Raw genomic sequence first — 22,601 nt, forward strand, 5'->3', positions numbered from 1 at the left:
GTGAGATTTGCTGGTGAAGTTGCTGAGGAAGACAAAAGGGACAGGTACATATATGTATATCTATATATATATATTATATATATATAATAATGAATTTTCATTTCTACCCTTATAATATAATATGTTTATGAATTAACTTTTTGAGTTTTAAAAGTTATCAATTTAGCCCCTAAAATTAATTTATTGTTTTTATTTTTGTATTCTTTATAATTTGTTAATCCTAATATGTTTTTTAATATTCAAAAACTAGTTTTTTAATTTTATGTTTAGGTAATAGGAAAAAATAAATTAATTGATGATGTGAGGAAGAAGTTCGAAGAAGCTTGTCTTATAGACAGTGAGAGTCTTAAGGGAAGTCCTGAGTGATGTAATGCTGACGTGGCAGTCAAGAAGCTGAGGGTACTCCATCCTTATAAGCACCGGCCTTAATATCCAACTATCTGATGATATTAGCAAAAATATTTAGATTTAAATGTTACATAAGTTTTCTGAATATACACAACTTATGCCATATAAACTTAATTTAACATAAAATTCAGAAGTACCATAATAAATATATATACTTGTTCTTGAACATTAACTTTTCCTTTTTTTTAATTATTAAAGTTATCTAAGTTGTTCACAGTAATATAAAAATGTTTAATTGTAGAAATAACATGTCCACATTTTATTGAGAAGGCTAAATGAGCTATAAAACAGAAATTACATACAAGTAAACTTGACCAAAAGTCAATGCGCACATGCATGAAATGAAATTTCTGGACCCTTTCCTAGCATTAATAACGACTAAATATCCACATTTTGACGCATTCTTGCGGGCACGAATACTTGTCAAATATACTATTCATGTCGTCCATCCAATAAGAAACTTAGTGACATGAAGCTAGACAACCTGGTTGAAGAAGTACAACGGTTACAGGACAACAAAAATACATCCATACATATTACACGACAGTTACCATGAGCAATTCACTCGAAGAAGTAAGTTGGACTTTGGTTGAAGAAGTACAACGTCTAATTGTCTGACTATTTGGCAAAGCACGCCACTTATTGATATAGGCCATCGAGTCTAAATCTAAATTTGGAAGTTGGCGATCTTCGAGGATCTCTAGAATCTTTTTGGATTTACCAAGAAGCTGAGCAGCAATCTGGATACTGTCCCTCCTTTTCTCTATTGCATCGTGATGACACTTTATTTTTATGACACGTGGTAAGTTGGTAAAGCAAGCACAGAATAGATCTGCAATTATTGTTGATATCCACTCAAAAAGTTCCGCATCATTTGGCCAATTTTCTTGCTTCCTGCAGTGGAGTAGTATGGTTTGACTAATTCTATACATGGAACTGGAAGCAATAAAATTATGAACAGAGTGGTTCAAACTTCCGTTTTTGAAGCTCTTAAACTCTATCACATTTTTGACTGCTTCATCACCCAACCATTGAAGAATCTGTTTTGTTGATTTTGACTTGCTAAACTTCTTTTGAAGATCAATATGTAGCCACTTGTTGTATAACTCAACTTCTGTCCACAAACGTCTAGCTGCTTTTCTCGCATCTACCAAGTCAGCATTTTCATTGAGGGTTTCTTCAATATTTCTTACGATTTGGAGTCCTTCCCGCATACTAGCAAGTAATTCTTTGACATGGCTATTTGAAATGCCAGGAAGTGCAATTGCGATAGTCGTTAACGTTACCGCTACTAGGCTCCAACAATTCTGGGTTTCATCAGGATATAGAGGTGGGACTTCATCATCATCGAACTCTACTATTCCATTAAATCCTATGGAATAATCCAGAAGCTTCATAAGATTTCTTGGCTCTGTCTCTGTAGATACTTTAATAAGTTTACTTATAGATTCAAGTATATTTGTCAATATTCTCTCTGAAAGCTCCGCCGCTTCTTCAGCTAGCAGAACATACTTACTATATTTTTCAACCTCTTCTTTAGGTACATAGTCCCTGGATGCTTTTGATCCCCATTTAAACCTTTTCATTAAAGATTTACAGAAGTACCAACAACAAGAAAATAAGATCAGGAAACATCTAGGAACAAGGCACACTGTTTTACATATGACTGCAACCACTATTTGAAGTGCAATACAAATGTTCAAAATCATGTTTTTGACCATATGGAAAACCTTTTTGCAATGACGACCTGGAATATGTGAACGGACATATATGCGCTTCCACTGCTCAAGTCTTTCTATCCAATGTTTCTCAACTTTAAACACGTTTAGATGGTTCTTGCTCCATTTCTTAGAGGGCTTGAAATAACTGATGATCGTGAAACATCTAAAAATTGGTGCTAAACCACCTACCAAAACTCCAACTAATTGCATAGAATAAATAATCTTAATTGACCACTTATAATCAGATGATCCATCAATATATCGTACATAAGAAAACAGAGAGATGGCACCTGTGGTGGTGGCTAAACATAAAACCCCCAAAGTAGAAGAAATCTGCGAACAAGCTATCACAAATTGGGGGTTACCCGTCTCTGCCATCATCCAATACATTTTAACATAAATAACAAGCTCCTGGTAAGAAAAATTAATCTCCTCGTGACTTGAAGCCAAACCGCGCAACTCCTTGTATTGTAGTTCAAAGTTTCTTCTGTTTGCTGGAACTGTCAAAGCTACCGGAAATGCCAACAGACAAGGTAATATGAATATACCTGCAGCAAAACTCCTCATCGCCCATGAAAAAGCTAGGATCCATATATTAACAAGTATGGTGATTAATAGAATACCCAAGGCAATTATGTTAATGAGAAGTTCTTTGTCACCCATAAGCCCCAAAGAAGGAAGGAAATTGGCTACCATGGTGACCAAGAACAAAATGCTGACAAACCTCGCATTACTGTCATCCTCCGTGTTTGCGCTTAGATCTACTGGTAGCTTCATTGCTATGGCAATCACCGTGATAGAAACCGCATTGATTGTGAAAAACCTGCATGGAAACCACAGTTTCCCTATAATAAAGCCATTAAATACGTCTGCTGCCATTGCAAGAGTACAGAATAAAGATGCTGCACAAATATACAGCCCGACCCATGGCATGACATCCATGGGTTCCATCATGATGCTTGCAGGTAAATAATCAGAATTCTATGAATATATTAAAGTGTTGCAAAAATATTTGTTTGATTACAAGTTGCTGAAAGCAGGAATGATCGAATAAAGTTGACTTATATTAAGACGACGCATATAGCACATTATTGAACTAAGCTTGACTTAATAGTAAACGCATCATGACATTAAATATGTGTTTGATTACAAGTTGCAGAAAGCAGGAATGAACAAGGTTGGCTTATATCTGTACTCGCTTGAATTTAGACGCATAGAATTATTGAACTAAGCTTGACTTAAAGAGTAAATGCATATTTCATGAAATGAAATTCTTGGAAATTAATTTATTTTCTAGATGAATAATAGCCACATGAAAACTGGTCGAGGTGTCCTGATTAATATCCAACTACCTGATGATAATAGCAAAAATATTTAGATTTAAATCAAATGTTACATAAGTGTTCTACTGAAAACACAAAACTAATTATGCCATCTAACTTATTTTAACATAAAGGTCAGAAGTACTATCACAGATATACTTGTTTTTATACATTAACTTTTCCTATTCTTAATTATTAAAGTTATCTAAAATGTTGACAGTAATATAAAAATGTTTTAGAGTAGAAATCACATGTCCACATTTTATTGAGAAGGTTAACTGAAAGATAAAACAGAAATTTTCATATAAGTAAACGGTGTAGGCTTGACCAAAAGTAAATGGGCACATGCATGAAATGAAATTTTCTGAACCCTATCCTAGCAATAACGACCAAAATATCAACATTTTGACGCATTGTTGCAACAAATACTTGCCAAATGTACTATTCATGTGGTCTATCCAATAAGAAAAAAATTATGTAAACTGTAGATGTTTGATTGATTATGTTAACTTCGACCTATTGGAGCAAAAAGTGGCCGGTTCTTAAGTTCTTGAATAATTGTAGAACTTGACCAAACTATATTGAGTTAACCAAATATCTATCACCAAACCATCGATTGGTTTATATGTGATTGGTATGGGAGGTTTAGACATAAGAGTAACATGGGTGACTACTTATGGTCTGAGTTTTTAGGGACATGAACATTTGATTTTTTTTTTATAATATGTTATTTTAATATTGTATAATTTTGCAATTTGTATTTTTAAAAACAATAATTTTTGCTATGTTTATGGATATAACATTTATTAATTGTTTTTTCTAAAAAAAAAAAATGTTAGACAAGTTAAAATTTGTTGCAGCTAGCCTATGGCCTTTTCTTGGGCTCTTTTTGGTCCCATAAATTCTCATTCGGCCCATGGCCCCTAATGGTTGGGTAGTTTATTTATTTTTTGGTTAAATAGTTTTGGTTCAGTCAAATTGGTCAATTTGGTTCGTTTTTTTGTTAGCGTAGAATTCTGTTTTCTATTTGACCACGAACCCACACCATTATATGGAACTAGTGGCCCGGCTGTTAATGGATGCTTTACGGTTGTGGCAACGAGTCATTCTTTTATACACCTAATGGTCTTAAAAAGTTTTGATTTTTGTTAAAGGTTAGTACATATTAGAAAGTGGATATGTATTATTTTTACATATATATGTATATACTTACAGCTTGAATGTTTGAGTTATGGTTGATATTGGAAGTCGTTGTTTGTTTGTTGGGTTCGGGTTCATCCACGGTCCACCTCATTCCGATCGGCGACCATGGATTTATATATTGAAGACAATTTGGAAGTGGCGGTGGAATCTTCATTGTTGGCCATGGTTGAAGACAATCCAACCATTCCTTGAGGACCTACAACAGAACTTGATGTTTATTGCAGAAATTGATGGTAGACAGAACATGTTGAGTTTCTTAAATAATAATGAAAGCATCTTTTTAAGGGTTCTTGTCGGTTTTAGCTGCTGGCTAGTAGCCCATCACGTTCTTTTACCTGTCAAGACTGTCAAACTATAGAAGACGACCTTATGTCCCTTAAGGATCTATACATTCTGGGCTAATGGCGACGGGTTGCCAAGATGTAAAAGATAAATAAATTTTCAACTCCAGCAAGAAATGTTCTCCCACTTTTAGAACTGAAACCGAGACTATTATTGAGGGATTCAGGTGTTTGACTCTAGCAGAGATTTATGGGTCGTCTGCCTAATCCCGACTTTCTTTGCCTTCAACTTCAGGTCAGTGACTCTTACGTGTTTGTGCTATAGAAATGATGACGCAGCTTCTATATTCCTAAAGAAAACCTACAATTTTCCTAAGAAACTATGATGACCCCTGCATAAATCACCAGGGAATCTGGGCATTCCATAAATCACCCAGTTTCCACTTGTTCTGATTCAGCTTGCAGTTTAGCATGAAGAACTGCTAGGAGTTGAAGATTCGTCATTGTTGTCATTAGAGCGCGGTGTTTATATAAGTTATTTGGACCTTTTTACTTCTGCTATACGGTTGCATTTGTTGATTTTTTTTTATATAGCTAACGAACATTGGAACCCGTTAAAGTTCAAGACATGAAGCTAGACAACCTAAAGAAAACAACATCCACGATAGACAATAAAAATACATCCATACATATTACACGACAGTTACCATGTGCAATTCACTAGATCTTGAAGAAGTAAGCTGAACTCTGGTTGAAGAAGTACAACGGTTAGGTATTTGACTATTTGGCAAAGCTAGCCACTTATTGATATAGGCCATCGAGTCTAAATCTAAATTTGGAAGTTGGCGATCTTCGAGGATCTCTAGAATCTTTTTGGATTTACCAAGAAGCTGAGCAGCAATCTGGATACTGTCCCTCCTTTTCTCTATTGCATCGTGATGACACTTCATTTTTATGACACGTGGTAAGTTGGTAAAGCAAGCACAGAATAGATCTGCAATTATTGTTGATATCCACTCAAAAAGTTCCGCATCATTTGGCCAATTTTCTTGCTTACTGCAGTGGAGTAGTATGGTTTGACTAATTCTATACATGGAACTGGAAGCAATAAATTATGAACAGAGCGGTTCAAACTTCTGTTTTTGCAGCTCTTAAACTCTATCACATTTTTGACTGCTTCATTACCCAACCATTGAAGAATCTTCTTTGTTGATTTTGACTTGCTAAACTTATTTTGAAGATCAATATGTAGTCACTTGTTGTATAACTCAATGTCTGTCCACAAACGTCTAGCTGCTTTTCTCGAACCTACCAAGTCAGCATTTTCATTGAGGGTTTCTTCAACAATTCTTACGATTTGGAGTCCTTCCCGCATACTAGCAAGTAATTCTTTGACATGGCTATTTGAAATGTTTGGAAGTGCAATTGCAATAGTCATTAACGTTACCGCTACTAGGCTCCAACAATTCTGGGTTTCTTCAGGATATAGAGGAGGGACTTCATCATTGTCGAACTTTATTACTCCATTGAATCCAGTAGATATATCTAGAATTAGCTTCATAAGATTTTTCGGCTCCTTCTCTGCAGATACTTTAATAAGTTTAGTTATAGATCGAAGCATATTTGTCAATATTCTCTCTGAAAGGTTCGCCTCTTCTTCAGCTAGCATAACATACTTGGCATATTTTTCCACCTCTTCTTCACTTATGTAGTCATTTTTTGACCCCCATTTAAACCTTTTCAATAATAATTTGCAGAGATACCAACAATAAAAGAATAAGATCAGGAAACATCTAGGAAGAAGGCAAATCATTTTACATATAACTGCAGCCACTATCTGAAGTGCAATACAAATGTTCAAAATCATGTTTTTGACCAGATGGAAAACCTTTTTGCAATGGCGCCCTGGGATATGAGAACGGACGTGGATGCGTTTCCATTGCTCAAGTCTTTCTATCCATTGTTTTTCAACTTTGAACACGTTTAGATGGTTCTTGTTCCATTTCGTAGAAGGCTTGTTATAACCGATGACAGTAAAACATCTAGATATTGGTGCTACACAACCTACCAAAACCCCAACATGTTGCACATTATTAATAATCTTGATTGACCAATCATAATCGGATGATTCTCTGCGAGGAAAGTATGGATCTATAAACCATGAGACGGCAAAGATGGCAACATCTGAACATAAAACTCCTAAAGTAAAAGAAATCTGTGAACAAGCTATCGCAAATTGGGGGTCACCTGTTTCTGCCATCATCCAATGCATTTTAACGTAGTTAACGAGTTCTTCGTAAGAGAAATTTATCTCGTCATGATTTGAAGCCAATCTGCACAACTCCTTGTACTGTAGTTGTAAGTTTCTTCTAGATGCTGGCACGGTCAAAGCTACCGAAAATACCAACAGACAAGGTAATATGAATATACCTGCAGCAAAACTCCTCAACGCCCATGAAAAAGCTAGGATCCATATATTAACAAGTATGGTGATTAATAGAATACCCAAGGCAATGATGTTAATGAGAAGTTCTTTGTCACCCATAAGCCCCAAAGAAGGAAGGAAATTGGCTACCATGGTGACCAAGAACAAAATGCTGACAAACCTCGCATTACTGTCATCCTCCGTGTTTGCGCTTAGATCTACTGGTAGCTTCATTGCTATGGCAATCACCGTGATAGAAACCGCATTGATTGTGAAAAACCTGCATGGAAACCACAGTTTGTAGTTCTGGTCGAAATCTGAATCGGAATAGAAATAGGTCTAAACAGGTCGTGAAGCTACTTGAGATTCCAGTGAGCAAAATATGTGATTATATGATAATTGTTTGTGTTGTATATGTTTAAGGCTTACACAATCAAGGCGACTTGATGTATGTGGTCCTCTTCTTTGAAAGTGGAGCCGGATTAGACATGAATAAACCATAGTGACATGTTTAGGTGACCTACCATAACTCGTTGCATGCTTAAAAGTTATAGTTTATGATTTTACATATTTATTGTGATATAAATTGTGATGTAAAATTGTTTTTGAGAAAAGATAAACTTGACTAAGCAATATCGAAATAAGAGATTTTTTAATAAAATTGGAGTCTTACAACCTTGGGATACACCGGCTCACCATTTGAACAAACTCTAAGAGAGGTATAAGCCGGAGTGCGCTAGCCTTCTAAAAGGGCGAGTTTTTAATTGCGTTTATCGCAAACCTTTCCCCTTTCGTTTCTTTGTGCGTTCAAATGGAGCTACCGAGCTCTCTTGTGTTATTAAGACTATATAAATGATTTTATTAAATATTATGTTTAGAAGATATGCATGAATCTTCTAAACATAACTTTTTGATCACATATCAAATTGTATGACCCAATAAACTTAAGTCATTGCCATCCAATTTGTCAAGGACACATGGGGTCGTCGTTTTACTCACTGGTACACAGTGGTGAAATGGCGATTGCATGGCAAAACCCATTCACTGGTACATAGTGGTGGTCAATTTTGCACGTTCTTAGTTGGACGACTTAAAACGAGTTAAGCGGTGAGACCTTGACCCGTGGCAAAAGATGGGACAAAACATTGTGACAACCCTCATTTTCCGACTAAGACAACGTACTTATATTTATCTAGGTATCTATCCCTAGAGGTTTGTTAGGGAAATTGACCTTCTAGACATTTAGGCATATTGACAATTGCCCTCTAGTATGGTGAAATGCCTTAGAAATGCCATAAACAATAACTAGAATCATTCGAGATAATCTCAAGCAATAAACTAGTTTTAAATGAACTTCATAAAATACCTTTGAACAAAAAATTTTATTGTTAATCAATTAAGTTATATAAACAATAATGTAAGACTCACAAGTTGAGATAACAATCAAAATTCCTATAAATTGTCCAACAAATTAAACACCAAACCAAATTTAAGTAAATATGGCCATGAAAATAAAAATTTCCATCTCGAAAATATTTGTAAGTTATATGTACATAAAGTGCTTAAATAATGAGTAAGTATATATATGCTTAAAAATAAATACAAGTTTATAACTAATAGCTTATGTAACCAACTAAAAATACAAGAATATATCCATACATACATATATACACGACATATATATATATACATACTAACACAAATTTGTTTTAAACCACAAATAATTAGTAAATATTAAGCATGCATGAACATATACATATAACCTATACATAATCACATTATACACCTACAACTAATACCCATTTTAAATTTTAAACTAAAAATCCCCTCCTTATTCCACCCCCAAGGCCGGCCCTCCCCACTCCCCATACAACACCTCCAATCAAAATTCATCCTCCCTTATACTCCCCATACAATTAACACTCCAACACTTATTCTTCCAACACACACACAAACACATTCTTACACTCAAACAACTACTTTCTCTCCTCTCTTTCTCTCTTCATTTTTGGCAGCCCTCAAGGAATAAAAAGGAAGAAAAATCCATCTAAACACATATTAATAATAAGGGTTATACGCTAGATTAATAAAGGTTTAATTCAAGCATAGTTTAAGGGTTATATTAAGGTTGAAACAAGGGTTGTTGGAGGCATTAAGGGTCACGAAAATCTGCATATTTTCATCATCAAAAAGTGTTCTTCAAGGGTATATATCTTCATCTCTTTTCTAGATTAATCTTGTTCTTGTTCATATTAAAAAGGTTTTATCAAAAGTTCATGTTTTCTTTATGTTTTCTTTTGATTATACACTTGATGAGAGCAAGTTGATAGAATCTTTTCTTTCATGCTATTGCATGTCAAGATCTAGAGAAAAGATTCAAGGATTCAACAAGTTTAAGACCCAAAAGTGTTGTTATAGATTAAATAACTTTTAAAGTGATTTTTCCTTTGAAATATGGTCATATTTTTATATATCTTGATGAATATATTTCTGGAGTTTTTCATAAAAATATGTTTTTAAGTTGTTGAATTGAAGTTGGATAAAGATTTGTTGTTAAAATGATGAGATGATTAAATGATGAGATGATTACATGCATGCTTGGATTTGCACTAGTTTAAGTTGTTTTGATTTGAGATTTGAGATGGGTCTTTAATTGATGATTTCATATATATTTTGATGTTAAAATACATGTTAATAATCTGGGATTTATGAAGTTAGTACAAGAAATAAGGATTTTATAAGAATTCAAGACCAAACAATGCATAAAAGTCACTAACCGAAATCACAAGAACACAAATATAAATTCATCACCTTCATCACATGATTTGTCCATAAAATATGAAATAAAATCTGGAGAAAACATGAAGAGATGAATTAGGATGAACAAAATGTATTGGGTTTGCCAAAATAAGTATTGGGTGAAGCCATAAAGTAAAGGCATGCATTGGGCAAACAAAGTAAGCTGACAGAATCCATCTTCTGTCTTTGAACGGGAAAACTGGGCATGTGAGGGCATTTTCAAGAAAGACTATCAAAATAAAAGTTGTAGAAAAATGAGTTAAGATTAATCTCCAACTGGAATTACTCAAAAATACTGAACCAAACGAAAGATATGATTTTTCTACTGAAACTGGTTAAAACTGTAATTTTGTATGAATATTTTATAAACTTTAACAATTTTTATCTCCTAATCCATAAAGTTCCAGGAAGTCATACTTGGTGGAAAGTAATTTCAATGTGTTGTGAACTTAAAATAAAATCATGGGATTTTTCTAACAATCAGAACATCAAGAACTTTTATAAAACTTCTGATGTCGCAAGCAGTGCCCATTCGGGACAGTTTGTGTTTAGATAATTTTTACGGACACCAAACATCATCTAAAAATTCACCAAAAATTCACAAAAATACTAGATACATATAAGTCACTGTGTAAAAATCATGAAGGTCCAATTAATTCGTCTTGACCCCAAATAGTAGCTAACATTTCTTAAAAATAAAGTATAAAACAGAAAATTTGTAAGTAATCTTATAAATGGCATAATGGGCTATGTAATGAACTAAGAACCATAATGGGCTAACCCGGCCCAAATAATGAACCCATAAGGAACACAAATCAGTAGGCCCACTTGGCCCAATAAGCCTTATAGCCCAATAACCACTATGACCTATTATGCACCTAACCCAAATAAGGTAAAGCCTAATAACTAATGTAAGCCCAAAACATTTAAAAGCCCATGACACCTAAGGCCCAATTGATAATGGCCCATAACACTTAAACGAATTTCATGAGATAAGTGTAATCAAAATAAAACAAAGATAATTAAGTGAGATTTACATAAGTAATTATGTTAACCAAGCTATATATATTGATATCACAAATGTTAATTCACGCTAAAATCGGTTACACAACAAATGATGAATAAGGACAACATAACTTAATAAGATATTTCTATATGATAACCTAATATATCAAGTGAAACCACAAATGAAGCCAAGTTGCCGAAAATCTAACAACTTATAACTACACATGTAATGAAAGTAACCCTTTACACCATCAATCTCTACAACCAAAACGATGCGAGTGTTACCAATATACTTGGACCCCACAATTGATAGCAACATAATGAAAATGGCATTTCTAAGTGATGGCTTAAGATAGGAACTTACGTATATTAGTCCTATCGTAGAGATAGTCTTGGCTTGAAAAATGATGGAGGAACATAATGGATATATGGTCAAGGAAACTATAGATGGGAAGTACCCATTTTGGATAGATGAGTATAATATGCGGCATATCAAGGTGAGTCATAGCTCCCTTTCAAACTATTTTATGTGTTTTAACTATCGGGGTGAAAAGCATGATATATAAGCTAAATTGCTTTTATTATTACATATATATGAAATGATTCTTGATATTATGATTATGAAATGAAATTGTTTCGTATGTTCATTATGATAAATGATTTATATGATGAGCTTGAGTTCTGTCAAACCGCTTTCTTCGGTTCACTACTATTTACTCCGATTATGGAGGCCTGTAGTTAGTTAGTTGCGCAACTAGGTTTCGTCCACCCACCCATTTGTGTAACGGTGGAAGGTTGGTTGCCTTTGTGACAACTTCCACTTCCAGTCCGACCACGGGTGTTCTAGCTACCTTACTTAGGTCGTCTCCATGACACGACCCTTCTATATTATTATTACTACGGCACTTGATTGACAGTTTGTGCAAAATTTATTTATTTATTTATTATTGGACTTTGAAAAAATGGTAGTAGTAGTGGCTCAAGCATTTACTCATCAAAATTATGTAAATTATGCCTTTGTGGCTAAATGAAATTTGATATTGAATTATGCCCTTGTGGCTAAGTGAAATTCATATTAATATTGTTGATAATTGGAAATTGTTTGGACATACGGATTGGGTATCGTCTCTCATATGATATCTTGAAAGACGTTGAAATTGGTGATATTGAAATGATTTTGGTAACCGAATGATTTTGGTATGATATACGATTAATCGATTTATATACTTTTTCTCTCATGATGATTTGACAAATGAGAACCTGAAATTTTACTATAGATTCTCCAAGTCTTGATATGACATTATGATATTTGGAAACTTGATAACATGATATGAAAATTTTGTCGATCATATGGTTTGGATATTTCGAAATGTAATAGTAATCAGTTTTTCTAAGTATTAAAACGGTGATGTACCAAGATTTATATAAAAACCTATGCACTCACCAACTACGTTTTCGTAGTTGACACTTTTTCTTCATGCTTTTCAGGAAATAAGCTTAAGCATTGAGGATTTATATGCTTCATGATTATTTGCATTACCCTTTGGAGTAAAAGATCAAACCTTGTGATAGGCAATGGAATCCACCTTGATCATTGTAGTATACTACTTCATGTGCTTGTTATTTGTTTCGTGAACTTAATATTCAAGTACGGTGGACGCATTTGTACTTGGAAATTGGTTCACATGCTTATACATTTGTAAATTCTTTTATCAAATAAAACTATGGTGAATGTTATTTATAATCCTTTGTTTTGAATACTCGACTTTCTGTACATCTCATTGTTCCGCCTTAGTTGGGGTGTTACAAACATGACTACAAAAGATTGCTTGATGAATCGAGTGTCTTGCGTAGGTCCCATACTTTCTAGGAATTGCACTTGTAATGCAATTACTGATCGTCACTTACCCTTTGAGTGCAATTATTTCTAACAGATCAACTGATGAAATGGTTGCATGTCAATTGGATCCTAGCCTTAATGAAATTAATTGTTTATTCTATAAACATTTGGGTAATTAATTTCTTAAGGATTGATTATCGAAAATAGTGATTTTTGAACTTAATCTGTTTTGTAGATGGCGATAAATCCCTCCACAAACACCAATGCTTTTCGGCAAAAGATTAAAAGAAAAATTCTTTCTGGACAAAACTCAAATGATCTCATTCATAGACCGAGAATGGTTCTAAATAACTATGAAGTCCTTGATGAGGAGTAATCAGTTGTTCCTAGAATTGGTGCCGCAACTAATGAGTTGAGTGCAACCGATACTGCGATTGGAAGGCAATATTTGTATGAATTGCATAAAGCAATTCTTAGCCTACAACACAAGCAAGGAACACCGGTTGGACCTCATATACTAAAATTGAAAATGTATTTTGAGAAATTGGAAAAACTGAATAATGCTTATGCTCCTCCATTTATGATTGGAATAATTCTCAAGTCACTTTCTAAAGACTTTGAGAATTTTGTGAGCAATTATCGTTTACATGGGACGGGTAATACCGTTATTGAACTCCATGCCATGATAATTGAGTATGAAAAACAGCTTCCAAAGAAATTTCCAACACCCCATGTTCTTGCAAACAAAGGGGGAAAAGTTCAGAAAAGAAAACAACCAATCGCCAAGGGTAATGAAATGCCTTTAACGAAAAAGGGTACAATGGCTAAAGACCAGAGTTGTCATCATTGTAATGAAGTCGGGCACTGGAAGAGGAACTGTCCTAGGTATCTTGCCGAGTTGAACTCGGAGAAGAAGAATACTAGCAGCGCTAGTACTTCAGGTATCTTCACCATTGAATTATTTTCCTTAACTAAGCGTAAATTGTGGGTTTATGACACTGGCTGTGGAACTCATATCTGTAATGAATTACAGGGGCTTAGGAAAAGGAGGAAACTAAAGCCCGGAGCTTTGCAGTTGATAGTAGGCAATGGTCTACCAACAGCTGTTGAAGCGATTGGAGAATTTCATTTAGTTCTTCCTCCCGGTTTAATTATTGTTCTAGACAATTGTCATTATGCACCTTCTATTACTAGAGGTGTTATTTCAGTTTCTTTGTTGAAAGACAACAGATTCATTAATGTTTTTAATGATATTGGTATTTCAGTTTCTAAAAATAATGTTCATTATTTTGATGCTATTGCTTTTAATGGTATTTATGAAATTGATATGCGTGATTGTGTTTCAAATAATTCAATGTATAATGTTAGCAAAAGAGCCAAGACTGACTTGGACTCTACCTATCTTTGGCACTGTTGTCTTGCACACATTGGCAAAAACCGCATTGAAAGACTTCAACGTGAAGGGATCTTAAAATTGAATGATGAATCATTTGATAAATGCGAGTCATGTGTTTCCGGCAAGATGACACGAAAACCCTTTAAGCATTCGCCAGAAAGGGCTAAAGATCTTCTTGGACTCATTCATACCGATGTTTGTGGCCCATTTAGACATGTGTCAAGAAAAGGAGCTAGCTACTTCATTACTTTTACGGATGATTTCAGTCGTTATGGTTATGTTTACTTGCTTAAACATAAACATGAAGTCTTTGAAACATTCAAAGAGTTTAAAAATCAACTCGGTAAAACCATCAAGATTCTTCGTTCGGATCGAGGTGGTGAATACTTAAGCCAAGAGTTTAAGGTTATCTTAAAGCATGTAGAATTGTCCAACAGCTTACTCCTCCATATACTCCTCAGCATAATGGAGTATCTGAAAGGAGAAATCAAACCTTGCTAGACATGGTGAGATCAATGATGACCCGTACAACTCTCCCATTTTCATTTTGGGATTATGCTCTAGAGACTGCTGTACGCATTCTCAATATGGTTCCAACCAAGAACGTTGACAAGACACCGTACGAATTATGGCATGGTGATGTCCCTAATTTGTCTTACTTAAGAGTCTGGGGATGTGAGGCACTTGTGAAGCGCGATACGCCTAACAAACTTGAACCCAGAACTACTAAGTGCATCTTTGTCGGATACCCTAAGGAAACGATGGGTTACGACTTCTATGATCCCGCCAAAAACACTGTTCGTGTTGCTCGATATGCTGAGTTCTTTGAAAAGAAGTTAGTTCAAGAGAACAGTGGGAGGGTTGTAGAACTTGATGAGACTCAAGAAGAAGATGTGTCACCTTCTGAAGATACTAGTAATCATCAACTTGGGGGGGAAAATGTTCAAAGTGATGAACCTCAAGTCGATGATAATGAAGCGATTCCACTTCGTAGGTCCGAAAGGACAAGACGTCCTACCGAAAGACTATGTCTGATGGTAGAAGAAGACGTTGTTGGAGATCTCGATGAGCCTCCGAATTTCAAAGCTGCATTATCAGATCCGGAATCTGACAAATGGCTTGAAGCTGCGAAGGTGGAAATGAAATCCATGAAAGACAATCAAGTCTGGAGCTTGGTTGATCTTCCACAAAATGCTCAAACTGTTGGGTGTAAGTGGATCTTCAAGAAGAAGACGGACATGGATGGAAATGTACACACCTATAAAGCTCGTCTCGTGGCGAAAGGTTATACTCAACGTTTCGGTGTTGATTATGAAGAAACCTTTTCTCCAGTTGCGGACATTAGAGCTATTAGGATTCTCTTAGCCATAGCAGCATACTATGACTTTGAGATATGGCAAATGGATGTTAAGACTGCCTTTTTAAATGGTTACTTGGATGAAGAAGTCTATATGGATCAACCGGAAGGTTTTATTGATCCGAAACATCCCAACAAAATATGCAAGCTTCAAAGATCCATTTATGGACTAAAGCAAGCATCAAGAAGTTGGAATAAACGGTTTGATGAAGAAATCAAAAAGTTTGGTTTTGTTCAAAATCCCGATGAGCCATGTGTATATCGCAAAGCTAGTGGGAGTAATGTTACTTTCCTTGTCTTGTATGTCGATGACATATTAATCATAGGAAAACACATTCCAATGTTGCAAGATGTTAAATCTCATCTTGGAAAGTGTTTTGCCATGAAAGATTTAGGAGAAGCGGCATTCATTCTTGGAATCAAGATCTACCGAGATAGATCAAGGCGATTAATTGGACTAAGTCAAAGTGCTGATATTGATAAGATCTTGAAGCGATTCAAGATAGAGAACTCTAAGCGTGGGTCTATACCTATGCAAGAAAGACTTAGTTTATCTGTCAAACAAGGTGCTACTACGCCTAGTGAGGTGGAGTGTATGAGTAGAATTCCTTATGCTTCGGTTGTAGGATCTATTATGTATGCGGTTAGATGCACTAGACCCGATGTGGCATTCGCGCAAAACATCGTTAGCCGATACTAACAGAATCCTGGTGAAAGCCATTGGATTGCTGTTAAAAATTTTCTGAAGTACCTACGAGCTACTAAAGATATATTTTTGGTGTATGGAGGAAATCCAGACTTAGAGCTCAAAGTGACTGGATACTGTGATGCTGGATTTCAAACTGATAAAGATGATATGAAGTCTCAATCAGGATTCGTCTTCATTTTAAACGGAGGAGCTGTGGACTGGAAAAGCAAGAAGCAAGCCACAGTCGCCATGTCTGCAACAGAGTCTGAGTACATTGCCGCCTCAGAAGCCGCATTGGAAGCAGTCTGGATAAGGAAGTTCATTAGCGGGCTTGACGTGATCCCCTCAAATGAATTACCCACTGATTTGTACTGTGATAATACCGGTGCATTAATCATTGCCAACGAACCCGGAGTTCAGAAAGGTGCCAGACATTATGCTAGACGATATCACTATGTTCGTGAGCAGATCGAACTAGGGGAAATCAATTTACTCAAAGTTCACACAGATTTTAACTTAGCTGATCCTTTCACAAAAGCTTTGTCTAGGCCCAAGCTTGAAAGGCATGCCGAGGGCATAGGACTTAAATTAGCTAGTTATTTCATGTAAATCTGTTGTTTCAGTATTTGGATAAGGGATGTTAAACAATTTATATTTTCTATAATGAAATAAAGTACTTGATATGTTTGATTTCATTCAATATTAAATTGTGTCCTATATTTGTATGTTTAATTCTTGAATATTTTATTATTAAATATTCTAAATTGTCCATTGTCGATTAATTATATGGGAATATAATTAAACGAAGACAAATGTGAGTGATTGGTTATATTCTTGGAATATGTAATGGGTGGTTCCCACCAAACTCACATGATATCCATAGCGGATGCATATTGGACTACCCCACTAACGAATTATCACTTTATGGATCATTGTCATTAAGTGAAATTCGTAAATGGTTACTTTTATTGATCCTTTGACTTGAGATACAAGTAGGTCAACATACATGAATCGAACTTACTAGATATAGTTCTAACTCACCTGAATAAGGGGGTACATAAAGGGCTATTTTCAGAAAGCGTCGTGAAATGTGATGACTGACACGTGTAGTCAATATAGGATTTGTTCCTTCAATTTGAAATTGAAGTATGATACCGTTTGGCGCCCTCATTATGACTAATTAAGGATGTTTGCATGGCCGTGCCCAAATAAATCCAGATTGTTCTCGATTATATTTGGTAATCATTAATTAGTTATAGAATGAGAAACATAATCGTTAAATTATGAAATGATCTCGATCCATATTCATATTTAACAAAGGTATCGGAACAAAGGAATAATAAATGCCTTAACCATTTAAAACTATACTTAAATGTTTTCGGGAGCATTGGCGTGTTGCTAGACGCTTACCAATGTTATTACCTTCATTCGTTACGAGATCAAGTGGGAGCTGTTAGAATATGATCACGTAAAATGAACGTATGTCCGAAAAGTATTTAAGCCTACGGGGTCACACCTCAACGTGAATGTAACTATAAATTGATTAATATATTAAATGTAATTTATTAATTAATTTGATCACGAAAAACTAACGAAGGTCCGTTAAAAGAGTTAAAAGTTAACGGTACTTAATTAACGGACTTAACGGAGAAGAGTTTGAATTAGGAAACAATTAGAAAACCCCTCTAGAATGTTCGGGGGGGGGGGGGGGGGGGAGGACGGTCGACTAGGATTCTCAAAACCCTAAACTTGGCCATTAAGTTTCCTAAGCCTATAAATACAAACCTATGTTTAGTTGTTTTGTATACAATTAAATCCAAAGGGTTTTTTCTCTCCTCTCTTTCTCTCTCTCTCTCGGCCGAAACTCAACACACAAAGGGTTTGATTTTCGGTTCACTTAGCTAGGAAAAAAAGGTTTTCGGGTTAGCTAGGTATTCGGGTTTAAACAAAGGGTTGTTCGTTCGTGATCAAGTACTAGCATACATACGTTCCAACGTTGAGTGTGCAATCGTAGAGAGGTTAATTTAAACCTTGTTCTTGTTTCAATCTCTCCATTATAAGGTACATATTCTATACTTTGGTTAATTAATTAAACTGCATAGATCTTGTCTTCCGTTGCGTGCTTTGTGATTTGATGTGATAAATAGTTATATAACCCAACAACATGTCCACATTTTATTGAGAAGTAATGGTCCACGAATGCACAACTTATGTTTTAATTAAACTAGACAAGAAAGTAAGCAAGCAAGTAAATAACAAGAACAATGTTAAGTTCAATTGTAATACATCAATGCAAGGATAATCATATGTATCATTGATTAAACGATGAATACATGATTGATCTTATACACTTGACTTACAAGAATACAAAAGAACAAAGATAATTGCTAAGTCTAGACACACTAAAAACTTAAGCAATTACAAGTGACACACACTTTCAAGGTGACTAACACACTTGATACAATGTGGCTGTGTTGCTTTATATAGGAGAAGACTTGGGGCAACACAGCCTGCTTTGATTGTGACTTGATAATGGTTGTCGACATCCAATTGGCTCATGGTACTTGAATCATGTGCCCTTGTCTTCTATACCAAATCGGGTAAGAGAGAGAGAACCCTTGCTTTGGTCCCAACATGTATCTTTGCCATTCAAGGCATATTACAGTTAGTTAACCACCATGTGACCTTTTTGTCTTCATTTGATTTGAATTCTTCTCGCCATGACCACCATGTTGGAGTATTCAACTTGCTGAAGACGTCTCTTCATCTGCTGATGACTTGCTAAAGACTTGCTGACGACATGAGTCAGCGAGCAAGTCTTCTTCAGCGAATCCCAGACTTAACAATCTCCCCCTATTAGCTGAGGAGACTTGCTGGATGAAAATTACTTAAGAAAACATAAAGATAGTGGAAGAGGAAGGATCTTTATTTCATACAAAAGGAATGTTACATCATTTATAATTTACATATGAAAAGTACTCGAGGATGCCATAGCAGCTTCAATCTCAAATGCTTCTTCTTGCTTTGCTATCCTCAGCACTGGATCACTCAACCTGTGGGGCTTCATCAGCTCTTCTTCTATTCTGCTGACTACTGGTCTGGCACTAGCCATTTTTGCAAATCTTTTCCTTAATCCAACCAGAAATCCAATAGAAGCCCTTTCCATCTCTTCAAGGCAAAAGAATAGTTGATCATTTGCAAAATTGTTGAAGAAGATGCCAGCAGGTTGCTCCAATACCCTTCCTTCTTCAAAATAAGCTCTCGGGGGAAGCCTTAGGTTCAAGCCAGCATCGGTGGGAATTGGAGGGAGGTCAGCGGACAGAGGTATGCTAGAATGCTTTCTTTTTGGTACCCTTCTGCCTGCTGTCTGAGAAACAGCTGCTGGAGTGCCGAAGATAGTTCTCAGAAGGGGGAGGTCTTCCTTGAATTTAGTTTCATACTCCAGTACCCTTTCAAAAAATCTCTTGAGCATGTCTTGAAGGTGATCATAGCTAGCAGCCTTCTTATCTTTAATCAGCATATAGACTTCAAACCATTCAGACACCCCAAGGTTCTTCAACTTCACATTTATTAGTTTTACTGGAGTGGGAAGACCCTCCCTTCTGAACTTTAGATTTGTCTGTGTTCCCATAGCAGCTTTCCTGACCTCCACAGCAACAATCTTTTCAGGCCTTTTCCTCTCATCCATAATGCCCAACCACCTGGCTTTTTCCCGTTCAAAATTCTCCCTCTTTTCCTTGACCTGCTGTTCAACATCGGCTTGTTTTTGCAGGGCCTGAGGCCCACCAGTAAGTAGTAGCATTCTCTGCTCACCATCCATCTCATCTCTTTCAGCAAGGGCCATCCTGACAATGAGCTCCATGTTTTTCCTTTCATTTTCTTTGTTCACCTTCCTTCTATCAAGCTCCTCCAGTGCCTCTTGTTGAGTTTTTCCTTCAGTAGTTAGAGCAAGAATGTCAATCACTTGGAATTGATTGCCTGCTGGGGAGATGATGGAGAGATTGTCAGCATTGAGATAATATTCTGGTCTCCTACTGGCTTGAACCCTTGTTGCTTCAGCCCCCATTCTTTCTAACATTTGTTGTCTGGCAGCTTCCTGACCTGCTGCAATAGTACGAGGGCTGAGCACTTCTTCAGCAACTGTATCATCTTGGGGAGCATCAATCACCATTAATTGTTGCTCCCCCTCAGTATTTGTCTCCCCCTCAGCACCAGCAGGGGGAACAACATCACTTTCCATCTCTTGTACAACCACTATTGCTCTTTCATCATTGATAGTTTCGGTGGCTGTACCAGTATTGTCATCTTCATCGATGATCTTGTCAGTAGCTTTTTCAATGATATCATTAGCAGCCTTCTTAACTGCTTCAGAGACAAGATCATAGAGAGCAGCATCAAGTTTCTCCCCCTTGGAGGTAGTATCATTTATAACTACCTCCACTACTGCTGTAGGAGCATCCTTTTTGTTAAGAAGTTGGGTCAGCAGGTTCTTAATTTCAGCAACCTCTGTTTCCAACTTTTGCCGGCACTTACGATCTTCCTCAGTGAATGATACTTGAGGAGGAGGAAGACTGGCCACACGAGTATCCAAGGCTCGGATGGCCTTGGTGTTGTCTTCCACTTGGGAGATAAGTGGAGAGACCAGGTCAGCAAGCTTTTTAACTTCAGGAGCTGCTGAGGTGCTACTTGTAGATGCCTTCATAGCCATTACTTTGGTGGCATTTCTAGATTTGCACAGCGATCGAATTGTCCCCAGAATAATCTGCTGATCTTTTTTGATAGAGGAGAGAGAAGTGCGCAGTTTTTCTTGATCAGCAGCTAGGGAGATGGATTTTTCTTTAATGCTTTCGATGCTGGCACTGTTTTCCTGCTGCCTGACATACCAGCTCTTTAGTGTACGTACCAAGGCATCATCTTCATGATCTTTGATTTCAATAGCTAGATGAGCAGCCTTGGATATGTCATTCAACGTTTCTTCAATCCTGGCAAGCCTTTCAGAAGAATGGGTATTGTAAGCAAGGCCCAGTTCTTTGGCAGTCAATAATATTGGCAGACTTGCTAGCAGGTTGACTTTCAAACATGTTGGGGAAGGAAGAGGGCATGCTGAAGGAAGGCATCCTCAGTGCAGGCATATTGTCAAGTGCCATCACTGCTGGTGTTGCCCTACCAGCAGGTGCATTAACCATAATCTCTGCGCTTAGGTCAACAGCTGCTTCTGTTTGAGCTTCTATAGGGGCTGCTGCATTGTCATCAGCAACAGCCAGTTCAGGAATGACAACTGCTGCATTATCATTAGCAGCAGCAGCGGTGTCCTCATCAGCATCCTCCTCCATATCACTTGCAAGTTGTTCATCAGCATGGGTGGAGGAATCCAGCTGGAATTCATCGATGGTGAACTCTTCCAGTTGGAAATCACTTTCCTCATCATCAAACATCTCATCATCCGCCACGTCAAATCCAGCACCTTCTACATCAAACCCTTCACCTTCATCCATATAGTCATTTGTGCCTTCAGGGTTTTCACCAGCAATTGTTTCTTCATTATTCGTACCAACAACACCACCACCTTCAACAACATTCTCACCTTCAACAACTTCAGCACCACCTTCACCTTCAACCAACCTTGCTTTAGTAGAGAAATTTAAGGGGTTAGGGGAACCGGGTGCCTCAGAGTCAGTGTGTTGTTGCACCAACTCATCATCGGCCGTAGAATTTGCTGACTCTAGCAACACCTGTGATCTGGCTGCTGTCAGCGACTCAGAAGGTTGAGAAGAGGGAGGAATTATAGGAGTGGTTGACTCAACTCTAGTGGGCTGGGTTGACCCAATATCTACACCAACCTCGCCTACAGAAGTTTGAGGTGGCTGTTCACTGTTTCCCATATTCTCGTCAGCAGTCTGTTGGGAGACTCCTGATGGGTTGGCTGGGTTTTTAATGTCCTTGGGCCGTGAGGACTTCTTAACCTTAGTGGTTGGGCCCTTTGATACTCGCTGCTGCTGTGTTGGGACAGCAGCAGGAGGTGAGATGGAAGAAAGTTTTTGTAATATCTTTTTGGTTTTCTTGGGAGCTTTGGAGGCTGCTGGGGAGATTACCAGCACACCAGCTCCAGCAGGGTTAGGGGCATACTGCTCAGGATAGACAGTGAGTAGTACCTTA

General features: G+C 36.7%; 2 protein-coding genes across 2 annotated transcripts; both read right to left on the reverse strand.

Annotated features, from left to right (window-relative positions):
- Nucleotides 1-944: 944 nt before the first annotated feature.
- On the reverse strand, nt 945-5,885 carry LOC122583723. The gene is made up of 3 exons (XM_043756098.1): nt 5,643-5,885; nt 4,665-4,850; nt 945-3,110 (listed from the first exon to the last, which is right to left on the reverse strand). Exons 1-3 carry the CDS (start codon nt 5,883-5,885, stop codon nt 945-947), a joined length of 2,595 nt encoding a protein of 864 aa, XP_043612033.1.
- Nucleotides 5,886-6,187: 302 nt separating this feature from the next.
- Nucleotides 6,188-7,594, reverse strand: LOC122583724. Its single transcript, XM_043756099.1, has one exon. It carries the CDS (start codon nt 7,592-7,594, stop codon nt 6,188-6,190), a length of 1,407 nt encoding a protein of 468 aa, XP_043612034.1.
- Between the last annotated feature and the right edge of the window lie 15,007 nt (nt 7,595-22,601).

Source organism: Erigeron canadensis, chromosome 9 (genome assembly GCF_010389155.1).
Source record: "Erigeron canadensis isolate Cc75 chromosome 9, C_canadensis_v1, whole genome shotgun sequence".
Lineage (NCBI taxonomy): Eukaryota > Viridiplantae > Streptophyta > Magnoliopsida > Asterales > Asteraceae > Erigeron > Erigeron canadensis.